We start from the raw sequence: 26412 nt of genomic DNA, 5'->3' as shown, positions 1-26412 counted from the left end.
ATCTAATGCATTAAAAAAATGTCAGTGCCATAGAAAAATGTATGTGGCTGTGTAAGACTATTACAATGCATATCTATGAACAAGGGAAATTCAAGTTTCATAGGGGGGCTTAGTTTTGCTTTCTTCCATTTTTGATGCTACTTTTAAATATTGAATGGTATTTTTGTGTGTCTGCCGATTTCAGTGATTTGTTTTGATTTTTTTTTCCTAATGGGTGGACTTTAATATGAGAATCAAGCTGTCACACATCACCATTTTATTAATGAAAATTCTGGAATTGAGCAGTTTTGCTGTTTTGCGTACAAACACACACATACAAAAGTCCTTTATTTGTATGCGTGTACATACATATATATATATATATATACACACACACCCATACTGCCTTGCATAATTTAGGCATAGGACTTTAATCGTGCTGGACTTCTAACAGAAAGGAGGAAGAAGGAAAACAGGAATAAGCTGTTACAGGAGAGACATGGGATATAGAAAACTGAATGGGATGAAAACAGAACCAGCCAGAATATTGGGAGAAGAATAGGAAAAGTCGTCCTTCCACAGACACCCAATCTTCCTTTTTTGTTTTTTCTCACAATTTGCCGGGACCATTTTATTATTTCCTAATTCAGATACTTGCATAGTAAATGTAAATAATGCAATTTGAAGTAGTAAGTCTATGATTATGCTGTTTGGGGAATATTGGCAATTTTAATCTAGGTCTTTTCATTTTGAAGTGTTTATATTAAAATAAGAAGAAGGGATAGAATACTTTGTAACTTTTAAAGTCAAGTAGCTTTCCAGTGAATGCTTTATTACCTGCAATACGCCAAATATAGCTTACCAATTTGGGCTGGTTGTTTTTTAATCTGCCCTATCTTTTGTTCCAGCATTTTTGTTTGTTTGTTTAAGATGTGACATTCTCAGGAATTCCTGCTCTCTCATGTAGGAAAAACAGGTCTAAATCTTGCTGGGTTTCCTTCTAGAAAAAAGGATTTTTATGTGAAGATGTCTGGATGTAATGATTGTTTGAAAATATATTATTAAGAACAATAGGTCAAGCCGCTTGGTGGAAGAAGGAAGGCGTATGAAGGAGCAGTGCTGAACAAAGTGCTGAACAACAGGAGTATGTGATCCTTGGAGTCTGGGCTGCACTACCAAGCTTCACCAGCACGGATAAGGTTGCTCGGGGTGTTGAAAATTAATACAAATGTGGCTGGTGTAGCTCAAGTGACAGAATCCCTGTCGTGTGCAGCGAGCACTGGTATGAGGAAAGTGATTTTGCCGATTCACCTTAGGTTGTTCAAGGAAGTGGTAGAGGTATTTTGGCAAAAACTGTCCTCCTATCAGCATACTTTCATTTAGCCTAGGACTTTGCCAGTTCAATTTACTGGCATACCTAAGGCAGCTGAGACTGCTTGTGGCAGACAAGGTTGGAATCAGGACTTTCAAATAATGCAATTAATCTTCATTGGAGACTTGTGTTCCTATTCTATATTTTTGTAAAATTGCTAAGTTTTCATTTCATCTGCAAATTTAGTCAATGGGAAATCATTTAGCTCCTGACAGCTTGTGACTGACACCTTGTGGAAAATAAAAATTGCATATGTTTGCAGTTACAATAAGTTCTTTTTTTATTTATTTTCTAAATATGTTACTTTAAAGTCCTGTGATCTTTAGCTTCATATCCTTTTGGTTAGAGCTCAGTTACACCTGAGAAAATGGGAGACATGGAGAAAGAATTCCAGTGGAAGCAGAAAAATAAAGTGTAATAGCTGTGTGGTGATTCTCTCTGACATGACCGAAAGAAAAAATGTTTTGCTTTTGGCCGTGCTTGCTACTGAATACCCTGTCATAGTGCCTGAGGTGAGTCACTGACTTGTTTATTTATAGCAGTGGCCAATCAAAGCTGAACCCTCTGAACTTCATTCAAGACAAGCAGACACTTAGGATGTGTTGTAAACATTTGCTTTCTGAGCAAGGAGCACTTTTCTCAGGAGCAAACAAAACAGGTTGCTGGGTTGTTGCTTCTAAAACACAAAACAGACTAGAAGACCTTTGCCTGGATTATCTAGATTGGTAGAGAGAGATACTTTTTTTTTCTTTCTTCATCTGAAATGCCAGACAGTGAGAATCTGGGAAAAGATGAAAGGTACTGTAAATTGATTCTGATGGCCTTTTCATATAGAATTCTATAAACCAAAGGTTCGTGTAATTAATCCGTATGAACTCCTGTGTTCGCATCGTAAATCTAACATCAGTTTACTCTGAGTTACAACAGATCACCTAATTATTAGGGGTTTGCCTCTACAATGAATCTAAGGCTTTTTAGATTAGAGATGTGTAAGATTATGATGTCTGCATAGAGGTTAAGCTGTACAGCTCTTGCACAATTTTAAAAATAAAGCTGAATGGGACAAAATACTGGATGATTTCTGTCAGGTAACTTTTGCCAACCATGGGACAACTTTGAAGCCTCAAAATGTCAGAAGGATACTGAAGGATTCATAGCTCATTACTGTGAGATAGGGCACTGTGTCCCTTTGAGCTATGCCTGTCTTTTTGAAGTTTATTTTTTATCTTAATTCACTTATGAAAACAGCAGACAGGAAAAGAAGAAAGTGGCTGGATCTAAAACTTAATAGCAATTTAAGAAGTAAGGCTTTTCTCAACTGTGTTCCCATATGTTTGAGAAAACAGCACATTCCTGTGGAAATAACTGCACTAATTAAATTTAACTACATGTGTATTTTAAAAGCAGGTGTTCTTGATGTTTGGCTATGGCAGAGTTTGTAGTTTGGGTTTCTTGAAGTCCAAATGTCTTTCCTTATTTATGATTTTCACTATTTTGATACTAATTCAAAAGCTGGCTCCAAAACAGTGTTAATGAAATACCTGATTCTCCAAACCTCTGCTTTATGGAATAGAAATTTGTCATGTATGTGGAAACTCAGAGGCTAGTTTAAAAACAAACAAATACACAGAAATGCCAGTGTATACAGGCAAATTTAAGAAATTACAAAAATCAGAAGTTAACATTTGGTTGTGGCTTGGAATTTGAATTACTCTGGTTACATTTAAATTTGTCCAGGGTGGATGTTTTTCCAATGGGTTTATCAGTGTGTTGTTGTAAGATGGGTGAAGTACCAAAAACACTTTTCTATTTGTCTGTTGTAGGTCAGTATGTTCAGATGTGATCACCTACTTGAATATGTGTGGGTGAATGGATCTCTAGTGGGAAATTGGGTCTCTGCATGGGTGGGGTTCACCTACACATTTCTGTTTACCAGGACTTTAGATGGTGGCCTATATATGATAGATCAAAAGTAATTTTAGCAGTAGGTAGCACTTTTTTTTTAATGAAATGTTGATTGGTTTTTGATAGCCACTGAAGTGTTAATTGCTTCCCATGATCAACTGTTTAGCAGGAACTCTTGTTTGCTAAATTCCATGTTTTTCAGTACAGGAAAATAGTGATATGTGCGATGCATTAAAAAGAGATTACTCACTGTAATCATTTTTTTTTTCTTTTGAATCAAGTTTATAAAGGATATGCATCATGCCTTGTGGAAATGGGATTTTTTAATCAAATACAAGATGGAAAAAAAAAATCTTACTAGCTGTGGAAAATAATACGATAATTAGGATTTTGAAATAAAATTAATGTGGTGTCTACCAGCATGCAAAAGGAGTTATTTTGCCATGCAAAACACATGAGGTTCCTAACGTCTCAATTCCTTTGTTCACGTCTTTCTTTATAAAGGCGTGTAACAAACTTTGCCAGTTAAATAAAGGTAATACTGCAAGCCCAGACCTCTAAGACTTCTTATTTTATACATCAAAGCTTTTTTATTAATCAAAAAAGGACAAATGCTTCTAAAACAGTAACTCAAAAAGGCATAATAGGGCCTGCTGTTGCTGTTTATCATTTCTGAAACTCCCATTAAATTAATTGGCCCTGATCCTAGTCCCTAATCCTTTTGTGCCTTTCTTCTTGAGCAAAAAATTTTGAGGAAGTGGTCCAGTCAAAAAGTTCAGATTTTTCTGGATTTAATTTGCCTTTTTGTCTTGTTCGTAGGAAATAGGACATAACTTGAGAACGTTCTTACATGAGTGCTAATGAGATTTGGAGGAGGTCAAAATATTTTCGTTCAGGCTAAACAGAAGGGAGTAAAAGGAGGTGCTATGGGAACTGTACTGGAGCAGTTAATTTTAAAGTTTTGCAGAAGGAGAGATTATAATGTAAATGCACAGATAATGGGATATTTTTGAGAGCATACTGAGTTAAAGGTATTGCTTTATATATTAAAAAAAGAGAAAAAAGAAAAAGAGGGCAGTGGTGTATTTGTAGAAGCTGTGGAATGAGCTGTGTTCTCTGGTCGATTGCAGCATCCCGCAAGCCTTGCAGCTCCTTCTCAGATGCAACCAAATGCCTTCTCCCCTGCTGAGATCATGTCCTACACTAGAAAATATGTACTATTACTTCACCAATGTATTTCATTAACATCATAGTTAAAGCTGTAGTTTTGGTCAATAGTCTGTTAGTCAGAGTGTGAATTTAAATACTTAATAATTAAATTAACATATACACAAATACTTCTTAGTAAGGCTAGTAAAAAGGCTAAGAGTTGTGAAGATTATGTTCCCACTCATATCTTCTGTTTTGTTTTCTCATATGATCCTGGGAAGTAGCCGATAAAGAACAGGGAGCAAAGATGCAATCAAAGGTCAGGGACTGAAAATGCTTTAGCATAAGGACAATATTTTCCCCCAATAATTCTCTACCAGGTGTCCCATAGTTTTGGTGTGAGATGATATAATTAATAACAAAAGATTTGCCAGTTCATGATGAATCTTGTTATGGTTAAAGAAATATTAAGTGCTGTGTATATTCTGTTCTAAAGTGATGTAAACATACAGCTGAATGCACTTCAAAGAAACACTGAAGTATAAGGTCCTGTATTAGGACGATCTCTTTGTTGTTCTAATCTTTATAATGTGCCTACGGTTGAAAAGGATGGTGCACTAAACTGTTAGCCAGGAATCTTCTGTTGGATAAAAACGGGAGAGAAAGCTATGTTACATTTTTGAATTATTATCGTAGTGCATGATCTTGTGGTTGTATGGACTTCGAGAAATGAAGATCCAGTTTTAAGTCAAATCTGCCTGTTGTTTAATTACTCAAAGCATGCTGATTTGTAATGATGTAAGAATAGGTGTTTCCTCTACTAATTTTAACTAAAGTATTGATTTTCTTTTATAATTGAATACAATGCACAAGTGTAGGCAACAAGTGGTTAGCTCATGCCAGGGACTCTCAGTAACGCCTTGAAATAAATGATGACCTGCCCATACTGCGTACAGGAAAGCTCATGGACAACAGTTGGAAAGAAGTGCCTCACAGAGGGTGTTAAAGGTTCCTTGTAGTAGTATTACCCAGAAAGTCATCATGAGTGTTTTTGTGGGTTAAAATACTCTTCATCTGGCACTTGAAAATCCAGTTTTCCTTTTTGTGCAGCTGCTCTGCAATGCGGGGAATGCCCAGCTCCTCTTTCCTAGCCGATTGACTTTGAGAAGCCGTGAACTAGGAGTATCGCAGTGAAGAATGGGGAGGCTGAAGGAGGAGGAGGAATTGAGCATTTGTGAGAAAGGGTTAAGTGAATTATCTTTGAGGGAGAAAAATAAACATTGAAGAATTGCTTCTGACAACGGAGCAGAGTTGTTTAAAGTTCTGCAAATAGAACTTTACAATCCTGCTGCCAGGGACAAGACTTCGTTGCATTTGTAAACAAAAACTGCAATAAAAATGCCTCTTTGGCATCACCAGTTTCTGTTCTGAACTGAGGAAAAAAAATCCAGCGTTATCAAATGCTAATACTAATTATTTAAGCATGTTAATTTTACAGTCATGTTATGAAAAATATTCTTAGTCAAGAAATAAAAGGGACATGCGTGTTACATGTTACTGAAAGGTGTTGAAATGTTGACTTTTTTTTTTTAACTTCTTACTGCATGTCTTCTCCTAAGAAAACAATAGAAGTAAGTTGTACTGACTCACTGTTACTAAAAAGCACACATTTGAAGTGCCAGATGAAGGTAGATGAGGTCAGAAAGAAAACAAAGTCTGTGAAGCAGTATTGCATGGTATTAATAGAAAGAATTCATTTAGGTCCCACAAACAATGTATATGAGCCACAGGAGGGCTGATACTTAAAGGTGATTTTTTGATTGGGAGATGTTGTTAATTACCCTTTAAGGTCAATAAATACATTTTCCAACTTCGATTTAAAAATGAAATTGTTCTAACTTTGTATGTTGAGGAGTTCTGACTTTGTATATTGAGATATATTTGCATATTGAGCTTTAGCATTGAAAGGATTTTGGATGTGACTGGATAAAGGTTATGTTTTCCACTATGTTAAGTGTTGGTGACAGCCTAAGGACTTTCCTTTACACTGCTTACAGATTAGCACTGGGAAATAAATGTATAATTATCAATATCAACAAGCTGGAGAGATTGCTTTTAGAAAAGGTTCATAAATATTGTAACAAGAAGTTTTTAAATGAAGGTTCTTGCTGGTTTGAGAACAGTATATTTCTACATGGTGACTGTGGTCCTCATTCTTTCAATTATAAAACATTGTTTTACAGAACTCTTTGAAGAAAGTAGAATTTTACCTGGTGCCTCAGTGAGTCACTTAAATTGCAGGTCTTGCTGACTTTGTCATAGCCACATGACACAAATTTAATTATTTTAGTATACTTAACTACTGCATTAGGATCCACAAGTGGCACAGCATAAAACGCAATTCTACATAATCAGCTTTTAAATTAGCCACATAAGTCACTAAGATGCTGTGTTGTGAGTTCAGTGGTATTTGTTATTATGTCCTTCCAAGTAGCACACACAGTATTCACAAATCTGAAATCCTGTATTACAATAAGGATGATCAATATCATGTTACTTTCTACTACACAGTTCAGTAGTAGATTTCAGAAGTTTTTGTCATTGGTAGTTTATTACAATTAACTGTAATTTGTTCTTTTTACATTATTTTATATTTTGTAGAGAGAGGGGTTATGTTCATTTTCAGTATGTGTTCACCTGAAATTTAAATGGAGGGGTATTTAAAATGCTATTCAGAGTTTATTGTCTAGATGCCATTTTTATCTGTTATCACTGTACCTTAATAACTTAGAGAAAATTTAAATGTATTTTTGACATAGGTCTTCAGGTAGGAAATGTTTGTTTCACAGAATTGTGACTATGTTATTGCAATCATTCAGTTTTGCACTGTGGTGATTCATTTTCTCGTGTGATGGGCTATGAAAGCTTTGAAAAAGTAAACTTTCTTGATTCAGTTTTACTTACAGTTTACACACTTGATTTAATTTTATACATTTTATACTTAAGTCCTGGTAGCCTGTGAGGTTTGTCCTTAGATATCCGTGTCATTTATAGCTGCACTGTTTTATCAGAAGTTTATGCTCTGAGCTTGTACTGTTTAAGTGCTCCTTAAAATTTGACTTCTTATAATCTCTCTGGATATTAGTTTTTAAAAGACTACGAAACAGCCACATTACCTTTATTTTGTTTTGCATATCTTTAGGAATGTAATTTTTAACTCTTCCACCTTGACTAATAGATTCTAAATTATGTTTACAGAGTCTGGAAGGATGTCAGATGTGTGTTTACAGTTGGGAAATCAAGAAGATGTAAAAGCTCTATAATTACAAACTCTGTGTTTATGCAGATGCAGTTGCTCAGTTGTGCTACATCATGATGTACTTTGTCACTGCTGCAGTTCTGAGTAGTCTCTATGCATGAAGATATGTGTAAAGCTGTGTACACATAATTTAAAAAAAATCCTGCACATCGTGAAGAGTTCTTTAAACTAGTAACATGAGAGCTCCTGACCTTTCTGAGAAGAACTTGATGGGGCTTTGCTTGAACAGATGTCTAGATACAAAATGAGAGCATGACACCATTAGTCATTTTTAGAGAATGCAATGCCACTGACTCTGCTGGCCAGAGTCGCTGACTGTGATGGGTGGAAGCATCTGGGGAGGAGGAGTGGTCTTTTTTGCAGCTACTAGGTAGCAGTTTATGCATTTGCTCAGTTTTACAAATGGTGGAATAGTTTGTCAGAAGGATATGAGTTATTTTTCTCTCTGAGTACTTTCAATTTTGTTGATAGTAGCTTTAAGTGTAGCAGTTTCAGTCAAACTCAGTGTAAGAAACAGGAATATAAAACTTTATTTCTTAATTGATGCTCCAAAAAATTTGAAGATGTTCAGAGAGAGCTGACTACTTATATCATCAACTCAAGTCAAGAAACACCCTGATAGGAGGTCCAAAAGGTTCTTTGTCAGGAAGTATTGAGTTCACGTTTAAGTAATTTATTAAGGTACTATGAATAACTCTTAACATTATGCTGAAGTAGTTTATGTTCTTAGCTGACTGATATCAAAGTCACACACTCCACATTCATTAGGTATCTGCAACACTTCATGATTTTTTTTCTTTTTTCCTTTAAACGTGATGATTGAAAAATAAATTTGTTTGGAGTGTGCATGGTTATGTGTCTATCAGCTTTTGATCTAATGCATATTTAGTGTCTATCTCTGTTTCTACAAAAGTGTGACAGAACCTCTGTCTTTGCACAGATATTGATATACTTTGTTCCCCCCCTCTTTCTTTTGCCCTCTGATTTCCCCGGGATCTCTGTTGCTGCCCCCTTGTTCCCACCCTCTGACCTCTAGCTAACACTTAAGCTCAAACAGGCCCTACAGAAAAAGGACAAGAGGGAGAGATGTTCCTGGGGCTGATATTTATGGGGAGACATGAACAAGAAGAGGCAGTATGTGACATCCGATTGTCATACTAAAGATAAGCAAACTAACTTTCTTACTGTCTCATTGCCTAAGATCAGAATGAGACCTAAAAATAGTCTCTGCCATTCCTTGTAAAATGAAAAAGCGTGGCCATAAGATGGCTCACATGGTTTCATGTGGCTTAGCGCTACCAGCACAAAGTATTGTTTTGTGGAGCAAACTTTGTCCTGGGTTGGTAATATTTTCAGGCAAACCTCACCTGCACAATCCCCTCCTCTTCCTTGGTTTCTTCTGTGTCAACAGACCAAATCCAGAGCACGCAACCAAAGCATCTAGCAATGTGTTTTATCTGTGCTGCAGCTCATGCTCTTATCTTTTCAGCCGGGCGAATGAAAGCATTGTTACCACGGAAGTGAAGCAACTCCAGGGAACGTTCCCTGCCAATGGACCTTCTGCATAATTTGCATGTTCATTTTGAGTTATTATTGTTTAGTTATCCCAGTGCATCTTGTAATATCTTCTTTTTATCAATCTATATTGTCCTTGCATTGGTGGTTAGTAGATCTGCATTCTTATTGTAGCTTACATCTTTTTTTTTTCTGGTTTTCCAATAAAGTTAATAAGCCAACGACCTACAACTGACCTATATGTTTCTAAGCGCTGTTCTGATAGCCGGCATCGGATCTGTCCATTTTCTCTCCTTATGCTTCAGTTAAGCTCCACTTTAAATTCTGTCAATGGTTTTAAATAAAGAATAGGAGTAAAGTCTGTAAAATGATCTTGCAATTCGTACTACCGTCATAATAGTAGTTTTCAACACCAGAATAAACAGGCAGCTCTTGGATAGATATTATTAATGCTGCAGAAAGGTTTACAAAAGCAGAGAACAATGTTTCTCTAAGGAGAATAACCTATTCCTAAAAACCACAGTTCTCATGAGACAAAAACATACTTGTGTAGTACTTTTCTCAAGCCACTAATTATCACAGAGGATGGAAATTGGGGGTGGTATTGTGCGTGGGAGGAGAACAGGTTCTGTTTAGCGCTCCTAACAGAAGGCCTGGTTTCCTAATGCCTGCTGCTGTCTTCCTGCAATGTTCTTCCTGAGTTACTTAATACTTTTATTTACATCCTCTGTCTGAGGCAACCACCTGCATGCAGCACCATGCACGGGCAGCAAAGGTGTTGCATGTTCTCTAACTTAGAGAAGTCACTTAGGCTGAGACATGACACTCTCTGCCTGTGACTTTCAGATACAGTATTTAAAATCTTTTTTTTTTTTTTTCCAAAGGGGGAGAAAACCCATCACCCAGAATATTTGATAATGTAAGAGGAAATCAAATTTCTTTAATAATATCAGGAACAAAGCAATGATTTCAGTTGTAAACTTTAATCAATTTTACGCAGTGGTTGAAGTAGTAGTTCTTCCATCTAGCTGTGATCTATACTTCACTTGTACGCGAGAGTTTTAATAGAAATCCCCCTTGCATGCTATTTAATTTCTGTCTAAAATGGCTCCCCAGCATAGCTGGGATAGTGGTGTTGCCCTATCACCACCCAGCGGCCAAGGTGATACACAGTAGTTAAATATAGGCACGGGGAAGGCTGACGTTTCTGCATGTGTAAATGCTAATTTTTGACCTAAATTATTCCTGATCTCTTGCAAACTGAAGTTACTTAGCCAATGTGTTTGAAAATAGGAGCAAGTGACTCCTTTCAGTTAGAAATACACAAATAAAAACGATTCCAAGTAATCAATGTCTGCAGTGCAACAAAAAATAAAATGTCTGTAACATGCCCGTGTAAAACAAAAATGGGTATTGTGTGTGTGGGAGAAAAATACCAAATTCTTCCCTGGCCCATAGCTGAGTGCGTAAAAATTCACAGACATAACTGTGGGCAGCAGTTGGACCGAAGTGTGCACTTCGAAATCAGCCCACAACCCTTGTATCCTGTGTCCTTGAGAGAGAGGAGAGCAAGAATATATAACGTAAGGAAAGGGGGCTTTAGACACAAATGCATTGCTGAATAGGGTGTCAGACTTGTGGTCCTGGCTTTGGCTGAAACGTGTAGTTAAAGATTTCAAGGAGCATTAAATACAAGTGCTGTGTTCCTGTTGCTGACACATTGGGTTTGAAATTCAGACTTCCCTTTTGCTTTTTATCACAGTTTGTAAAATAGAAGCAATATATCTTTTGGTATACAGCTGAAAATATATAGGGTTTTTTAAAGTTGGAAACTAAAGTGTAATATCATATATATCTATATATAATTATCTACCATTGGCCTAGTTTTGTTACTGATCTGTGACCAGAAATCTGAATTAATAATGTAATCCAACCCACTTCTTTTGGTTTAATGTTAAATGTAATAAACTATGCTTTTCCTCAGGCTACATTATTTTACTTGCTATCATGATTCATTGATAAAAGCTTCTGCCCTTTCTAGGCCATTTAACCCTTTTAATAACCTTCCCTTCATTACTATGCTAGTATATCTTGCTTGCTGCCAAAGTTGTGTGCTAAACCACACCGCTGGTGAAACATCACTTCCCTTTCAATGCCATATCTGCATCTAATCCCAGCCATGCTAAGAGAAGCATGTCAGAAGCTTATCTTTTTAGGAAAAATCCATATATCTCATGTAGTCCAGTGCAATTATATGTGTAACTTTCAAATAAATTGTTCCCAGAATTGAAATCCGTTTTCCTTAAAATGTTATCTCTTTGGGCTGTAATCTTGTTGCTCTTGCAGAAAAGATCTGCATTGCAGTTCTCACCTCAAATGCTGTATGAGCCTCTGCCCGTTTCATAGAGAATGAGAAAGTAAAAATAACATAAGGGAGCCAAAAAATTGTAAGCAACCTTTTTTAACTTTTGGGTTGTGGGTTCCTGCAAGTTTGTGAGCTAATTCTTAGGGATCTCTGAAATATTTATGAGAAAAAACAAGCTTATTTTGATACAGTTGAATTTGCTATACAGGGATCCACATCTGTTTTGAAAAATGTTAGGTGTTTAGCAAATTAAAAAGTAATAGTTTAAAATGAGCTAGGCACCATGAGTCTATCATTTATAGGAACAAAACTCCAATATAACATGTGAGCTGGGAGGATCAACAGACTGTGGGCGGCACTGCTGCTGCGTGTGTGCACTGGCAGTGCCTCACAAAAATACAAAACTTCGGTTTCAAAAACTTTGCCATCCTCATAGCTTCCCCTAGATCAGGAAACCAGAGGCATTAACAAGTTCTTATTAGGAAATACGATAGCATCTGATTGGCAAGAAAGAACTTTAAATCATAACTAGTAAAAAAACGGTACAGCAAAAGTCAGTTTTGCATGGGTTTTATAGAGAAAGTAGATGAAAGCCACCTGCTAACCAGCTTTTAGCTGAGAATAGTCAGAATGCACCTGAATGCTTTTCACTTTTGCCGTATGTGCCATAAAGGTGACTAAGCAATCTGTTGATGAACAAGAATAATATTAACGTGCAGGTTTTAAGTCACTACAGCTATTTTTACAAATGATGACAGATAATTTCTCTTCTAGTCCTATGTTCACTGGAAAGATTTTAAAATGTTCTAGCTTCTTATCAAATATCAAAGCAAATATAATATCAAGTTCAATATCGAAGCAAATGTTTAAATGTTACTTCTGAGTACCAAGTTCACACAGGACGAAGAACAACAAAAATCCCATCAGTCGCTTGCTGATGCTTGATAAAATTTAAGCTGTTCCAGGGAGCTATCAAAAGTATCTATACCCTGAATAATAATAAGAGCTGCTAGCTGGGCTTTCCTGTGTTTTAGCAGCACAATAGCCAAATAATTCTTTGGAAATACGGGTTGGCATTTTGATCTGACAATCCCTATGTATGTTTTTATCACTGCCCCCCAACCCTTCTACTTTGGGGGGATCGTAATACAGTTTTGAATTCATCCTGTAATTTGATCCATCTATGACAGCAATGTACCGTTAATGCAGAGTGATGCACTGGTTATTTAATAGGTTATGTACCACAGTAAAATGACTGTGGGATCGTTTATGGCGTACTGGCATTCAGTCTAATCGAAAGTGTATGTACTGAACAGTGACTTATGCAAAAGCTGATTTCATAAAACGTGCAACATTTACTCTAGATTCTGGAAGCTGATGTAGCGGTACATCCATGCTTGTGCTGGTGCGATATTGCCTTTCGTTTGTTGTTTCATGTTTTGTCTGCTTGTCCAAATAGCTGTATGACGTGATCATTTCAACTGGATATTGTCAAAACTTATCAGCCCCAAATGAGATACATAGTCTTCCTTGCATTTTTCAGCAAACTCTTTGGTATAGCTTTTTTCTTTTCTTAAAAGGACCAAACAATCATAATCTAAACCTTAGAAACAGTCCTTTCAATATAATAAAAAAGTAAAAAATCAGCAGGGAAACATATGTAAACGTCAAGACTTCAGAAGCCCTTTTTTGTAAGTTGGATAACGATCTCTTAAGGATTACCATAGTTTGCAAAGCAAGATAAAAAATAAGGAAAAAGCACAAAGACTATATGCCTGAAATTAAATATATTAATATGTGTGGTCATCCTGTTGCTATGAGAAGTACTGTGATATATTTTTCTAGAAAAATTAATGTAAATAAACAAGTTTGGGGTTCCGTTGCTTAATTCAGATTACAACTGTGCTTTTAACTCAGTGTTTTCATATGGTCAAAGTGCCTAAGCAGTAATTGCTTCTATAATTGCTTATATAGATCAAGATTAGCTACTACTAAACCGACCCTTAGGAGAGGCTGCCTTGTTAGTATTTCTTTTTATTTCCATGCTCTGCTTTTTCAGGAAGAGCATACACTGAGTAAGTGTTTGCTGAATAATGCTGAAATCGAGTACTTCAGGTTAATAATACAAACAAATTTGATGACGGAAGTCATCAAAGTTAGCCAAGTTCTTATTTTGTTCTAAAGACGAGGAGCCTGTTCATGTTTGGTGGTTGTAGGATTGCCCTGAATGAAATTTATTTTATTATTAAATTTATTTTATTATTAAATATGTATTCCTGAAAAACTTACAAGTTGAGTAATGTTGAAGTCTCTGCTGTGCATATGAAATTAGGAAGAGTTGATAGCAACTTTTTTGTAGAATGATCAAGCTTTGTCAAGGCAGATAAAGAGTAGTAGTGCGTACAATCCATGCACAGAATTAGGGTTCCCATATGCGGTAATTTTTTTTTTTAATTACTGAAATAAAGTAGTCTCTGAAGTAGGGACTAGTCTGTTATGCTTCTACAGCTATAATGCCAAGATATAATCCTCTGAAATTTGGTGATTCACATACAAGGTAATGCCTGAGTACAAAACATGCCTTCTTATAATAAAAGATCTAATTAGCCCAATATAAAATATATAGAGATGAACACATATGTCTGTAGCAGAGCAGCAGCCATTGGATAACTTGAGGCTGTAGTTTATCAACATGATTTATCTCTAATAATTAACTTTATTGAAATACAATGTAAAAGAGCAGTAATGTTAGCAAAACATACCAACAGGAGGTAACAGCTGATATGCCTTCAAATGTTTGCAGCCAGTTCCAACTTTCATATGAGCTGTAACTAAAGTTGATGGGTTTTTTGTTTGTTTTATTCAGCTGGAAAGTCATCAATTCTAGACATGACTACAGACCCAGAATAAATCAGTGCATTTCAGAAGTACTGATGAATTTATTTGTATTTCTTCAAGAAATGTCACACTTCAAGGAACAAAACCCTGGCAAGGTAAGCACTGCCAAGTAAGATTAATGGTTTGATACTGCTTAATGAAAAGGTGAGATAGATTTTAAAAAAACCTGAAAAATAAAACACACAAGCTGAGATAAATTTAGTCATGAGTTTGTGCTAACTTCTGTCTGTGCAGAATACAGGTAGTTATATGTGAGAAAAAGTGCTTGTGGTAAGTTTAGAGCAATACAATCCCTCCCCTTATAAGCTGCTTGAACCTCATCAGTCATTTCAATGCACAAGAGATTTAAAATATCACAATTTAATGAAAACTTAAAAAGCAGAAAAAATACAAGAGTCCTAAACATAGATGTGGAGTTGTTTTTTTTATTCAAATACTTGTAGTTCTCAGAAATAGCTGCATAGGTATTATACAATAGAGGAGAATCCTTCATATTTTATTGTGATAATTTTTCTTCTATACAGATATAGTATATTTTTTACTGGAAAGATTGAGCTGGACTGAGCTGACTCGGTGAAAAGGCAAGCAAGAGTAAGGTTTACTCTTTCCTAGTAGGAAGAAGATCATTATGCTATTCTAGTCAAATACTGAGAAGCTTTCTTTTTCAAAGAAAAAATACTAATCATATAGCCAGCTATAATAACAATATATCATGGCAACAATACTGGAAAATATAATTTTCATTTTTACGTATGTGTTGCTAAATTTAAAAATTTAGGATTGAGGTGGCCTTTGCCACTGAAGTTTTTCATGGAAACAAGCCCTTCAGAATTGACAAATTGGAAGTATGTAGTACAATATTCAATATTAGGAATTTAGACTGAAAATACAAGCAGCAGGGTGAAATACATTTCAAGGATGTATAAATTATATAAAAAGGAATTACTATATATATATATATATAGGATAATAAAATTAGAGTTGAATTTAGAAGAAGTTGGCATATATTGATGTAAGGAAATGCAATGTCAATTTACACAGACCCCAAATTTTGTCTTGTAGTAAAATGATACAGCAACTGTATCTTTAAGACATATTGTAGTCCTGATTTTGAAAAGCTAATTTTGACGGTACGCCCTCATTCTCTGAGCCATGTCATTATTTTACTGTTATAATTACAAGCAAAATAGTCACTGATGGTGTGTGCAAAATTTCTTCAAATTACCCATGTTAGTGCAAATTAGCTCCAAAGCAAATGCATTATTTTGGAAACTTTCAACAGATCGGTTCTGTACTCAGTGTTGTGCATTTGAGAAAGATGCACTATACATCTCAATCACAGCAGAGGCTGAATCTCAAATCTTATATTTTAAATTCAGTTCAGTCTTGTCATTACGGGGATGCTAGAGTGGTCAACAAGCACCTAGAGATGCTTAGCATCTTACAAGAGAAAACAGTTTCTATGAAGCAACACAACAGAGGAGAGAACTTTTTGCTTTTTCAAGCATGCAGCAAGTGTGGATGATAATATTTCAATTAATAATTTGTTTTGTGTCCTGCATGTAACTCTTAAGCCTTTTTTGTGTAAAGGAAGTGAAGGAATTCCTAGTAATTTTAGTGATAACCATAAGCTCGTTAAACTTTTATAAAACAGCATATTCTTATAATACAGAGGAGTGTACCTTTTGATTATTCGAAATGCATTGTTTGCTTATTTGCACAAGAAATATCACAGTATTTTCTAATTTTAAAAACCTTCATTTTCTGTTACTTTCTATATTCCATTCAGAATGCAACATTTAGGAGAATTTCTCTTTTGCAAAATGATTAAATATTTATAACAATGGAATTGTTAATGGCCAATTTTAATGTCTTTTGTCAGTTTTGCCTACTAGTCTGCAGTGTATGTACATTTTTCACTGTTTTGGGAAGTTACATTCCTGGAGTTGTCCTCTCCTATGTTCTGCGTAAGTATACGCTCTTTTTCATTTTTTCAGTCGTGATTTATGTGTGTGGTTTGGTCATTATTTGGTCTCTCTGTGAGGAGTATTTTTCACTTTTATATATATATATAAAAATATATATGTATAGACGTGGTTTTGACACGTGTCATTTGTCATATAGCAGTCGGTTTACAATTCTTTTCAGCCTATTAATTCTAGTGCAATGTGGCTTTGTTCTTGTATCTCAGAGCTGTTAAAATTAAACTAAATCAAGATAAAGATAAATGTTACTATGATCATAAATTCCCTCTTGGAATTTTTTCAAATACTATATAAATAAATAAAAATAGTTATTATTCCATTATTATACAAACCAGTTCTCCCTACTGAAGAGTACAATATTAGAAGCATATCAGAATGCACTTCGTTTACTCTGTCCGTCATTTTTGTTTTAGTCGTAGATGTTCTTGTCTTAGAACAGGGGAAGCAAGTGTCCTCAGACACTGGTGGTAGATGCTGAACTAGTTTTCAATGACAAGAAATCTCTTTTTTTCAGAAGTGATCCTGTTTTTTTTCATTTTTGTCACATGACTATTAAATTATTCAATTTAATGCACATAAATAGTATACAACTATATATGTGTGTGTGAAAATTTAATTTTCCTTTTCAAACTTAAAATAAATAAGGTGATAATGGAATGATTATGAAAAAGAACAATTTTTATTGCCTCTTCCTTTCACCAAGAAAACACCAGTATACACCTGTACAAGGATGAAAAAAGAAAAAAAAAGAGATTAATTAAATGTTTTAAGCTTATTATGTGTTTGTCAAAATGCGTTAAATCATTGTGTAGTACTTGCCATGCAAAAATAAATTGGCCTTTCCTTGTTGTAGCTTAATCCTTCTCATACAACAGCATAGCCATTACAAGTAGGAATAATGCTGACCTCAGATACGGCTGTTAACCTGTTAATGTATTGGCTGTACTACTGGTGTTAAAAATTGTCCTACAGTATGAAGAAAAGATATGTAAAACTGTGGAAGACTCTCTTTTGTTTGATAAAAAAGTGTTTCCTTAAATTGAACCTTTGTGTGTACAGATATAGCACAGCCATTCAGACACTGAGTAAAAGGGTATGAGAAAAATAAATGTGTATGGTGAAGAAGAATGAGAACAAAGCAAGTTTCGGTCAGGCAGACCGAAACCTAAAGGAGAGTTTTGAGAACAGTGGTTGTGTAATAGCAAAATCACTGGATTCGCATGGAAAACTAGATATCCAATACTATACCTCATCCTGAAAATACGTATTTTAATTATTTTTAACAAATTACTATTTAATGTCAAATAGACTATAGAGCATATTTATATTATATATAATACATAGTAGTATATATTTTATATATAAATAATACTATAAGCATAGATTATATATTTTGCCATCCAAAAAGCATGTGTAGATGATTTGTTTTTCTTCAGAATAAAACTTCTGTAATTTGTGGAAGGTCAGGAAAGAAGAGGTTAAACGTAGGAATGATACAAGAGAGAAATGGTTCTCTACAAACTGACTCACGTGCTTTGAGCAGTCTCCCTTCCCCTTCCCCTTCCTTTCTCCTTCCCCTCCTGAGAATGATACCTCTACCTGTCTTGCAAATGCCATGAATGTAACAGTTTAGAAATGAACATCGATTTCCTCAGTACCAGGTTTATGCCTCACCCAGAAAATAATTTCCTCTCTTAGGGGAAAATACAAAAAACACTGGACAGATCTCGTAGTGATAAATCTCAAGTTCATATTTTGTCTGCCAGCTTATACAGACATTTGATATAATACCACTGTAGGAATCTAGTAAGTACTGATCTTGTTACCAATTACTTCTGGTCCTAATAATCTCAACAAACACAAATTTGATGGGTACGTTTTGAATCTGCTCCCCATTTGCCCTGACAGAGATACACGCTTGCATTCTGTTTCTGAACAAACCAAAACTGAGCAATGTCTATTTTAGTTTTAAACATATACACCATTTATTTTCACTAGATCTGGCAATATTATTTAATCCTTTGCTTAAGTGTATGTTCAGTTCTAATAGATCCTATACAGTCATAATGTGATGACAGTTTCTACTGTTTTAGTAATTGCTTTTGTTTTTCTCGTCTTTAAAGATTTATCTAAAGATTGTGATGATTGGAATGTAATCTGAATCTGATTTGAAATGAGAATAGGCAAAGTGATATCAATGAAATTACTTACAAAGAATTGCTTTTTGGGGGAATTATCTGTAGTTTATACTGAGAATGATGATATCCCCACAAGTTATAGCAGATTTAGAAAAGGTAGCATCCATAGTAGCTATTATACTCTTTTTTAACTTGAACACTTCAAGATAACCTCATTTATGCTATCAAGTTTTGTGATCAACCTGTCTTAGCTTTTTATAAGTGTGCTGCTGGAAGTATGAAAGGTGTCAATTGATATGAATACACTGTAATTTTCTGTGATGAATACGAATGCCTCCTAGAAACTGGACTTCACATCAGCAGCTCCTCTGACATGAGCATTTCAGTGTTTGTTATGCAAAACTACCTGTATTACATAAAATTAATAGTTTTGTCATCTTATGCAAATTTATAACCTTTATTTAGTTACTTTTTATAAAGCAATATTTCAATACAGTTTCTATTTCTCTCTTCATTTTATCACAGTATTGTGTGCCTTTTTATGTCCCTTCTTCAAGTGCAATGAATTTGGACAGAAAGTGTGCAACAAAATTAAGTCTGTTCTGATGAAACTAGATTTTGGAATAGTGGAATATATCAACCAGAAGAAAAAAGAGAGGTCTGGTGAGTAATTAAGTACAGTCCCAAATAATGTATTTCTGTATGCAGAGAAAATTTTATTCATCTTTCAGACAGTTTGGTTTGTCCTGTGAAGCCAAGTATAAAGTTACTTACATATTTGAATCTGACTACAACTCTTAGCTTAATAAGGATATATAATGTATAATCATGTATGTCAGAGGTCTGGGAATGGTAAAGAATGATTTCATGGAAGGAAACAAGGCAGGACTAATGGTTCTCATTATACTTGATTTGCCATAATGCTTGAAGATTTTCAGAAAAACTACTGGTTGTAAAGCATGAAATGCTTATCTCTATTTAGATAAGGAAGACTCACGCAGGAGAGAGCACTCCCCAAGAACACAAGATTAGTACATCACAGAATTTTCAGTAAGAAACTAAACTCTGTTCTAGCATCTAAGTCTGCCTCACCTTGTCTCCCAACAGCAACAGGAAAAAAGAGATGCTGTTTTCTTCCCTAAATACTCAATAAGCCTTTAAAAACTCTAATACGGTAGCAGCTGTAAATTAATCAAATTTCTCACTTAGGCAGGGGAGAAATCAATAAAAAACAAAATCTCACCTATCTCACCTGAAATTTTTATAAAATCAGAGTCCTTTAGATTTTAAGTAATGAATCTGTTTCAAGAAAAAATATTTATGTAAATGTTATCTTTAGTTTGTTTTTTGTATGTGCTACAGTTTGGGTAATTAAAACTTTGTATGATATTCGCATTGCTTCCAGGTAACTTAGCTTTAGTAAGTGTTACATCAGTAGACTTCATATTTGCTTTAAAATGTGCATTTCTTGTCATTGTTCCCATACAGCACACTGCTCCTAAACACAAGAGGAACCATCTGCCTTTCTTCTTTCTCTTACGTATAATGCAGTAGTTGTTGGAAATAAGGAATAACGCACAGATTTTTTTCCTTCATTTGTTATTCCACCTTGTTTTACTTTTAAAGGAAATGAGCAGACAGAGAGACAAGGGCAGAGCAATCAGACCATTTGTTCCTGACTTTCAAAGCCACTGCTGGGGAAGTGGTCCAGGAATTACTCATCCTGCCTCTCTCCCTCCAATTTCATTCAACTCAGACAAATTCCCTAATTTGCTTCACCATGTGGGTTCACAAACCCTTGTGCTGCACAAGAGAGGAAGTGGCAAGCTGCAAAAATAGGCAACCAGGAATAGTAGGACTTTATTTTTCAGCACTACTGGCTTATATTGGTTTATAATATTTATGAAACTCTTCTCAGATAGAGAGAGGAAATGAGGCAGAATTTGTGTTTCTGTTTATTAGGGGCATCATTCTACCAGACTTCAGAGGATGCTTTATATACATACTTGAATATAAATGCTGTGCATGCAGGGAAACTGGATGCAAAAAAAAAAAGTTTTGTGGATGAAGATTACATGTAGTTATCCAGAAAATTGTATGTTTTTGTGTAAACGTAATGTAGTGGAATATAACTACACTGCCTGTGTTACAACTGTGCCTTGTATTGACAGTGTAGTGTAAAGGATAGACAGATATTGTCAGATCACATTATATTACGGTGAGCAACAGAGATTTTTGAAATAAATATATACAACACAGGCAGATGAATGTGTTGGAGGGTATTTTAAAGAAACATTATCTCTCCTGCTTTAGCTGCTGCATATTATATTTTGATAAATATCCAGCCTCAGTCAGCCTTTTGCCTCTCCCTAGCTTATAGCAGGTTTATTGTCCTACTCAAGCTGTGGCAAAAAAGATACATGAAACCTGGAAGTGCACTGACATGAGTAAGATAATTTTCCTTTCTTCTTTCAGAAGCAGCAAAAACAAAACCCATGGAAGATGACAGTGAATTAGAAATATCAGCTCTGTGTCCTAAGGTGACTTTTTTCAGTCAGCCATGTCTTATTTTTTAAATCTATATAGCAAATGGAGACTATCTAGACTACTGTCTCTGTTTTCTATGGAAGAGTTTTCACTCCCCAGAAGACTCTGTTCCTGAACAACATATTTTAAAAGTGATTCATAGTCTCCAACTTTAGACCTATGCTAATTAACTTATTGCACTTATATTGTGACATCTGGCCTTCAGAGTAATGGTTTCTGTGGCCTACTAAACGGAAAATGTGTTTATTTTGTATTGGCTATAGAACAGTTAAATCAGAGTTTCATAGCAAATGCAGCCTTTTTATTTGCCACAGTGGAACTGCAGCTAGTTATTGTCACATCAGTATCTAAAATGGAAACATTCATAGATAATCTATGTAGTTTGTCAGAGACTTGTGTAATCACTTGTCTGATAATATCTCTAAGTATCTTTCTAGATATGTATGAGAACACTATAGTACCTCCTTTCTCTCTTAATATTCTAAATAACTGTATGTCAAAGGATCTTCCGTTAGAATACTGATTATTTGATATTAAAAAAATCAAAATTACAGGAATTCTCATGCAGTTTTAGATCAGCAATAGCTAGAATCTGACTTTGAAAGTGATCACTTTAAAGATGCTTTTAATTTTGAAAAATATATATATCCCATTTGATAAAATTTGTAGCTGAAATAACTGAATACTGTTGGATAAATTTATAGAAGATAATGATTTTTGATTTAGCTAAATTCTGATTGTCTAGTGTTTTTGTTTTGATCCAAGTTTATGCATTTCTTTACATATATGCATATTTTATATTTGCAGGATCATTCTGTTTTCATTACAGTAAGATTTTACTTTAAGAATAAGTATTATATTTTAAAATATAAATATAAATTTTAAGTTTTAAAATATAAAGATATGCTTTAAAAGCTAGAATTTTCCATGCTTCTTTAGTATAATAGAATTTAGACTCATTAAGAAGAAAGTATACTTTAAGTATTTATGCTCCTATGTTTCTACAACTAAAGTTTAAATAGTGGACAATTTATTTTGCTGTCACATGCAAGATACTTTTTTTTGGTATCGAAGCACTGGCTTCCTGTAGTGTGACTTTTTTGAGTATAAGAATGCCACGTATGGGGCTTTTTTATGTCTAGGTTAGTCCTGCAGCTGTTGCCAAAGAGCTGTCAGTGTCTGATACAGATGTATCGGAAGTATCTTGGACCGATAATGGGACCTTTAACTTATCCGAGGGGTATTCTCCACAGACAGACACATCTGATGGTATGTAATGGCTTTATTTATTTCATCAATTAAGTCTTGTAAGTTATCTGGAAACTATTAGAGAATTTGAGGATATAAGGCTTTTTTTTATAGTGAATTTAAAATTCATTCCAGTAGTTCTGTTTTTTGGATACATCTTGTGTAAGAGCTGTCTTTTTCTTAAAAATAATGAAGCACATCAGTGAAAATCTAAATAAACAAATAGCTGTGGGTAAAACAGGCACATTCAATATGTGCCAGATTTGTTACTGTCTTCCACCAAATCTTTTAAGCTAGTAATAATGCTCTGGGATAAAGTAAACTATGTGAATAAAAGGTGAGGAAGAAAAAGTGGATACTTCAAGTTGTTCAACAGTGAATTAAAGAAAGTATTAGTAGGCTCTGGATACTAAAATGCTGCTGAAGGCAGCAAGTAATGAGCCCAAACAAGATGCAAAGACTAAGTCTAGGAAGAGATGCCCAAGTACTTGTCTTTCAAGGCCAGATCTGGAGGCTTTTACTTTTTAGAGCCACCTTCCTGCTAGCACTTTGCCTTAATAAAGATTAAGAACAGCAGTAGTTTGGTGTAATTATATGTGTGGATTTGTTGCTCTGCTGGTCTTGCATTTCTCCTCTTCTAAAATTACATGCCTAATTATTTTTTAATTATTTCTTTAATATTTAAAGTTGTGATCAGACAGCATCATACAACCACAGAATCATAGGTTGGAATGGGCCTTTGGAGTTTGTCTAATCCAACCTCCTATTCAAAGCAGGTTCAACTAGATCAGTTTGCTCAGGGCTGCATCCAGTTGAATTTTGAGTGTATCAAATGATGGAGATGCCACAACCTGTCTGAACAACCTGTTCCAGTATTTGACCACCCTCATGGTGAAGAAGTTTTTCCTTCTATTGAGTTGAAATTTCCCATGTTCCAGCTTATGTTGATTTATCCTCATCCTTCCACTGCACACCTCAGAGACGAGTCAGGCTTCGTTTTCTCTATACTTTCCCATTAGGTAGTTAAAGACAGCTATGTGATCTCCCCTTTGCCTTCTTAAGGCTGAGCAAACCCCCTTCTTTCACCCTCTCCTCATGTGTCATGTGCTCTACCCCTCTGCTAATCATGCTGGCCCACCGGGGGATTCATTCCAATGTGTCAGTTTTCCTGGTACTGGAGAGGTCAAAACTGGATGCAGCACTCCAAATGTGCTCTCTCAAGTGCTGAATATAGGAAAATAATCATTTTCATTGACTTGCTGACTTCACTCTTGCTAATACAGCTCAGTATGTGGTTGGTCTTCTTTGCTGCAAGGGTATGTATGCTGAATTGCTGTCCACAAGGACATCCAGGTCTTTTTCTTCAAAGCTGCTTTCTGTCTAGTTGGCCCCCAGCTTGTACTGTTACATGAGGTTATTCCATCCCAGATGTAGGACTTCACATTTGCTTTTGTTGAACATCATGATGTTTCTTCTACCCCATTTTCTCCAGCCTTTCAGGTGCCTCTGAGGGCCTTGCCATCCGGTGCATCAAATAGAGCCCCACACATACCAGTTTGCTTTTGTCTGTGAACTTGCTGAGAGTGCACTCCATCCCATCATCTATGTCACTAATAAAGATACTGAATAATATTGGCTGCAGTACCTTTGAGAGACGCCAGTAATAAATAGCCTCCAGTTGGACTTCATATCACTGGTCACAGCCCTTTGAGCCTGGCAGTCCAGCCAATTTTCCACCCACCTTAGAGTTCACTTGCCCAGTTCATTCAACAATTTGGATGTAAGGATAATGTGGGAAACTATGTTAAATGATTTCCTGAAGTAAAAATAAACAACATCCATTGTTCTCCTCTTGTTCACTGAACCAGTCAGTTTATGATAGATGGCAGTCAGGTTGGTCAGGCACCACTGGCCTTTGGTAAATACATGCTGGCTGCTCCAAATCACCGTCTTGTCCTTCATACGCTTGGAAGTTGTATCCAGGAGGATTTGCTCCATAATCTTCTCAGAGGCTGAGGTGAGGCTGACTAGTCTGTAGTTCCCTGAATTATTATTCTTGCCATCTTCTGGAAGATGGGTGCAACATTTGCCTTTTTCCAGTCTTCAGGAGCCTCTACCAGTTATTATGACCCTTCAAAGATTATGTGTGAGTAGCCTCACAGGCTACACCCTCAGCATCCTCAAATGCATCCCATCCGGTCTCATAGGTGTGTTCATATCCAGTCTAGTGAAGTGCTCAGAGGTCTGTCTTCCTCTGTTGTGGTAGTGCTTCACTCCTGTAGACTCTGCAGTTAGATTCAGAGTCCTGAGGGCAGACATTACTAGTAAAGAGGCATTATAGAGGCAAAGAAAGCACTGAGTACATTCACTGTTTCCATGTCTTTTTTGTCTAGATCCCCTGCCCCATTTAGCAGCAGGCCCACTTTTTCCCTTTTGCAGCCAATGTACCAATGTGAAGCTGCCAGTGTGAAGCTGTTCTCGTTGCCATTCATATTTTTCACTGGTTTCAACTCAAGCTGAGCTTTGGCTTTCCTAACTCCATTGCTACATGTGCTGGCAATGTCTTTGTGTTCCTCCCAGGTAGCCTGTCCATGCTTCCTCCTTCTGCGTACTTCCTTTTGGTGTCTGAGCTCAATCAGGAGTTCCCTTCTCATCAGTGCTGGCCTGCTCAACTTTTTCCAGGGATGGCCTGTTCCTGTGCTTTGAGGAGGTTGTCTTCGAAGATCAACCAGCTCTCCTGGGCCTCTTTGCGCTCCAGGGTGTCTCCCATAGGAACCTGCCAAACAGATTCCTGGACAAACTGAAATCTCTCCTGAAAACCAGGATGGTGATTCTGCTACTCCTCTCTTGCTCACTCCTCTCAGGATTTTAAACTCTACAGTCTTATGGTCACTGCAGCCACCTTCCTTGTTGAGTAAAAGTCTAGCAGAGTGCCTTCCTGAGTCAGCTCATCAATCACCTTTTTCAAGAAATTGTCTTGAACACTCAAGAAACGTGGATTGCTTGTACCAGCTATATTGTCTTTCCAGCAGACATGGGGTTGGTTAAAATCCCCTGTGGGTGCCCGGGCTGGTAACTTTAAGGTTTCTTCCCAGGGCCTCAAGAAGGCTTCATCCACTTCCTTCTCATGATCAAACGGTCTGTAGCAGATGCCTACCATGATGTCGCTCGTGTTGCTCTGTCCTTTGATCTTTACCCATAGTCTCAAACTGGCTCATCACCTGGCAAAGCTCTGTGCCTTTGAGCTACCACTTTGCCTACAGCACAGCCCTTCCTCCTTGCCTTTTCAGCCTGTCTTTCCTAAAGACAATGGAGAAGATGACATATCGGATATACTTTTAAGATTCATTTCCTTAGCCTGTATGAAAGCTCCTATTGCTTGTTTTCATAGGAAGTAGGTTCACAGTAATGATTTTTTACCTTCTCATTCAAATACTGCCTACTAGAAAAAAGTATTCCCTTACTATGCTCCTTCAGGCCTGTTCCACAGGCCATGTATGTCAGTATGTGGTTTACACATTTCTAATAACAAATACTGTGCCACTAATACAGTTCTTAAAATCTAATCTTTATCAGTTTATGTTCGCATTTTGCTTTTTATCCTCTGGGAAACTGGAAACTATACTGGTCATCTGTAGTGTTTCCATTTTCTGTTTCCCATTTATTACAAGTATTGAACATGAAAGCAAAAAATATAAGTTAAGTCTTTACATTGTTTTTTAGATTTTATTAAATCATTTAAACAATCATTTTTTATCCTACATGTGTATTAAATGCTCATACTGCATTCACACATGCTTACATATTTGTAATTTATATATATTCTGTGAAGAGAAAGAGTTTAAAAATACATTGTCACATTATATATTTTAGGACTTCACATGGCTGGTGTGGTTGATGCTGTGCTAAATATTTGCATTTTTAAAAAATATTTTCCTGGAATATTATTGAAAAGAATTATTCCCAAATAGTTTCCCAACCTGTACATAAAT

At 35.9% G+C, this 26412-nt stretch overlaps 1 protein-coding gene across 2 annotated transcripts in view; it reads left to right on the top strand.

The window, feature by feature from the left end:
- Positions 1-26412, top strand: part of RETREG1 (reticulophagy regulator 1) — a 72809-nt gene that overhangs the window by 41538 nt on the left and 4859 nt on the right. For both annotated transcript variants that reach the window (XM_064506873.1, XM_026121860.2), the window contains 5 exons: positions 14471-14597; positions 16385-16469; positions 19151-19288; positions 21101-21165; positions 22315-22441. In XM_064506873.1, the coding sequence (XP_064362943.1) occupies positions 14471-14597; positions 16385-16469; positions 19151-19288; positions 21101-21165; positions 22315-22441 (542 nt within the window). The remainder of the gene's footprint in view (positions 1-14470; positions 14598-16384; positions 16470-19150; positions 19289-21100; positions 21166-22314; positions 22442-26412) is intronic.

The sequence above is a fragment of the Dromaius novaehollandiae genome, chromosome 2 (genome assembly GCF_036370855.1).
Source record: "Dromaius novaehollandiae isolate bDroNov1 chromosome 2, bDroNov1.hap1, whole genome shotgun sequence".
Classification (NCBI taxonomy): Eukaryota; Metazoa; Chordata; class Aves; order Casuariiformes; family Dromaiidae; genus Dromaius; species Dromaius novaehollandiae.
The sequence above is the reverse complement of the archived record's forward strand: the minus strand, read 5'-3'. Positions and strand labels throughout refer to the sequence as shown.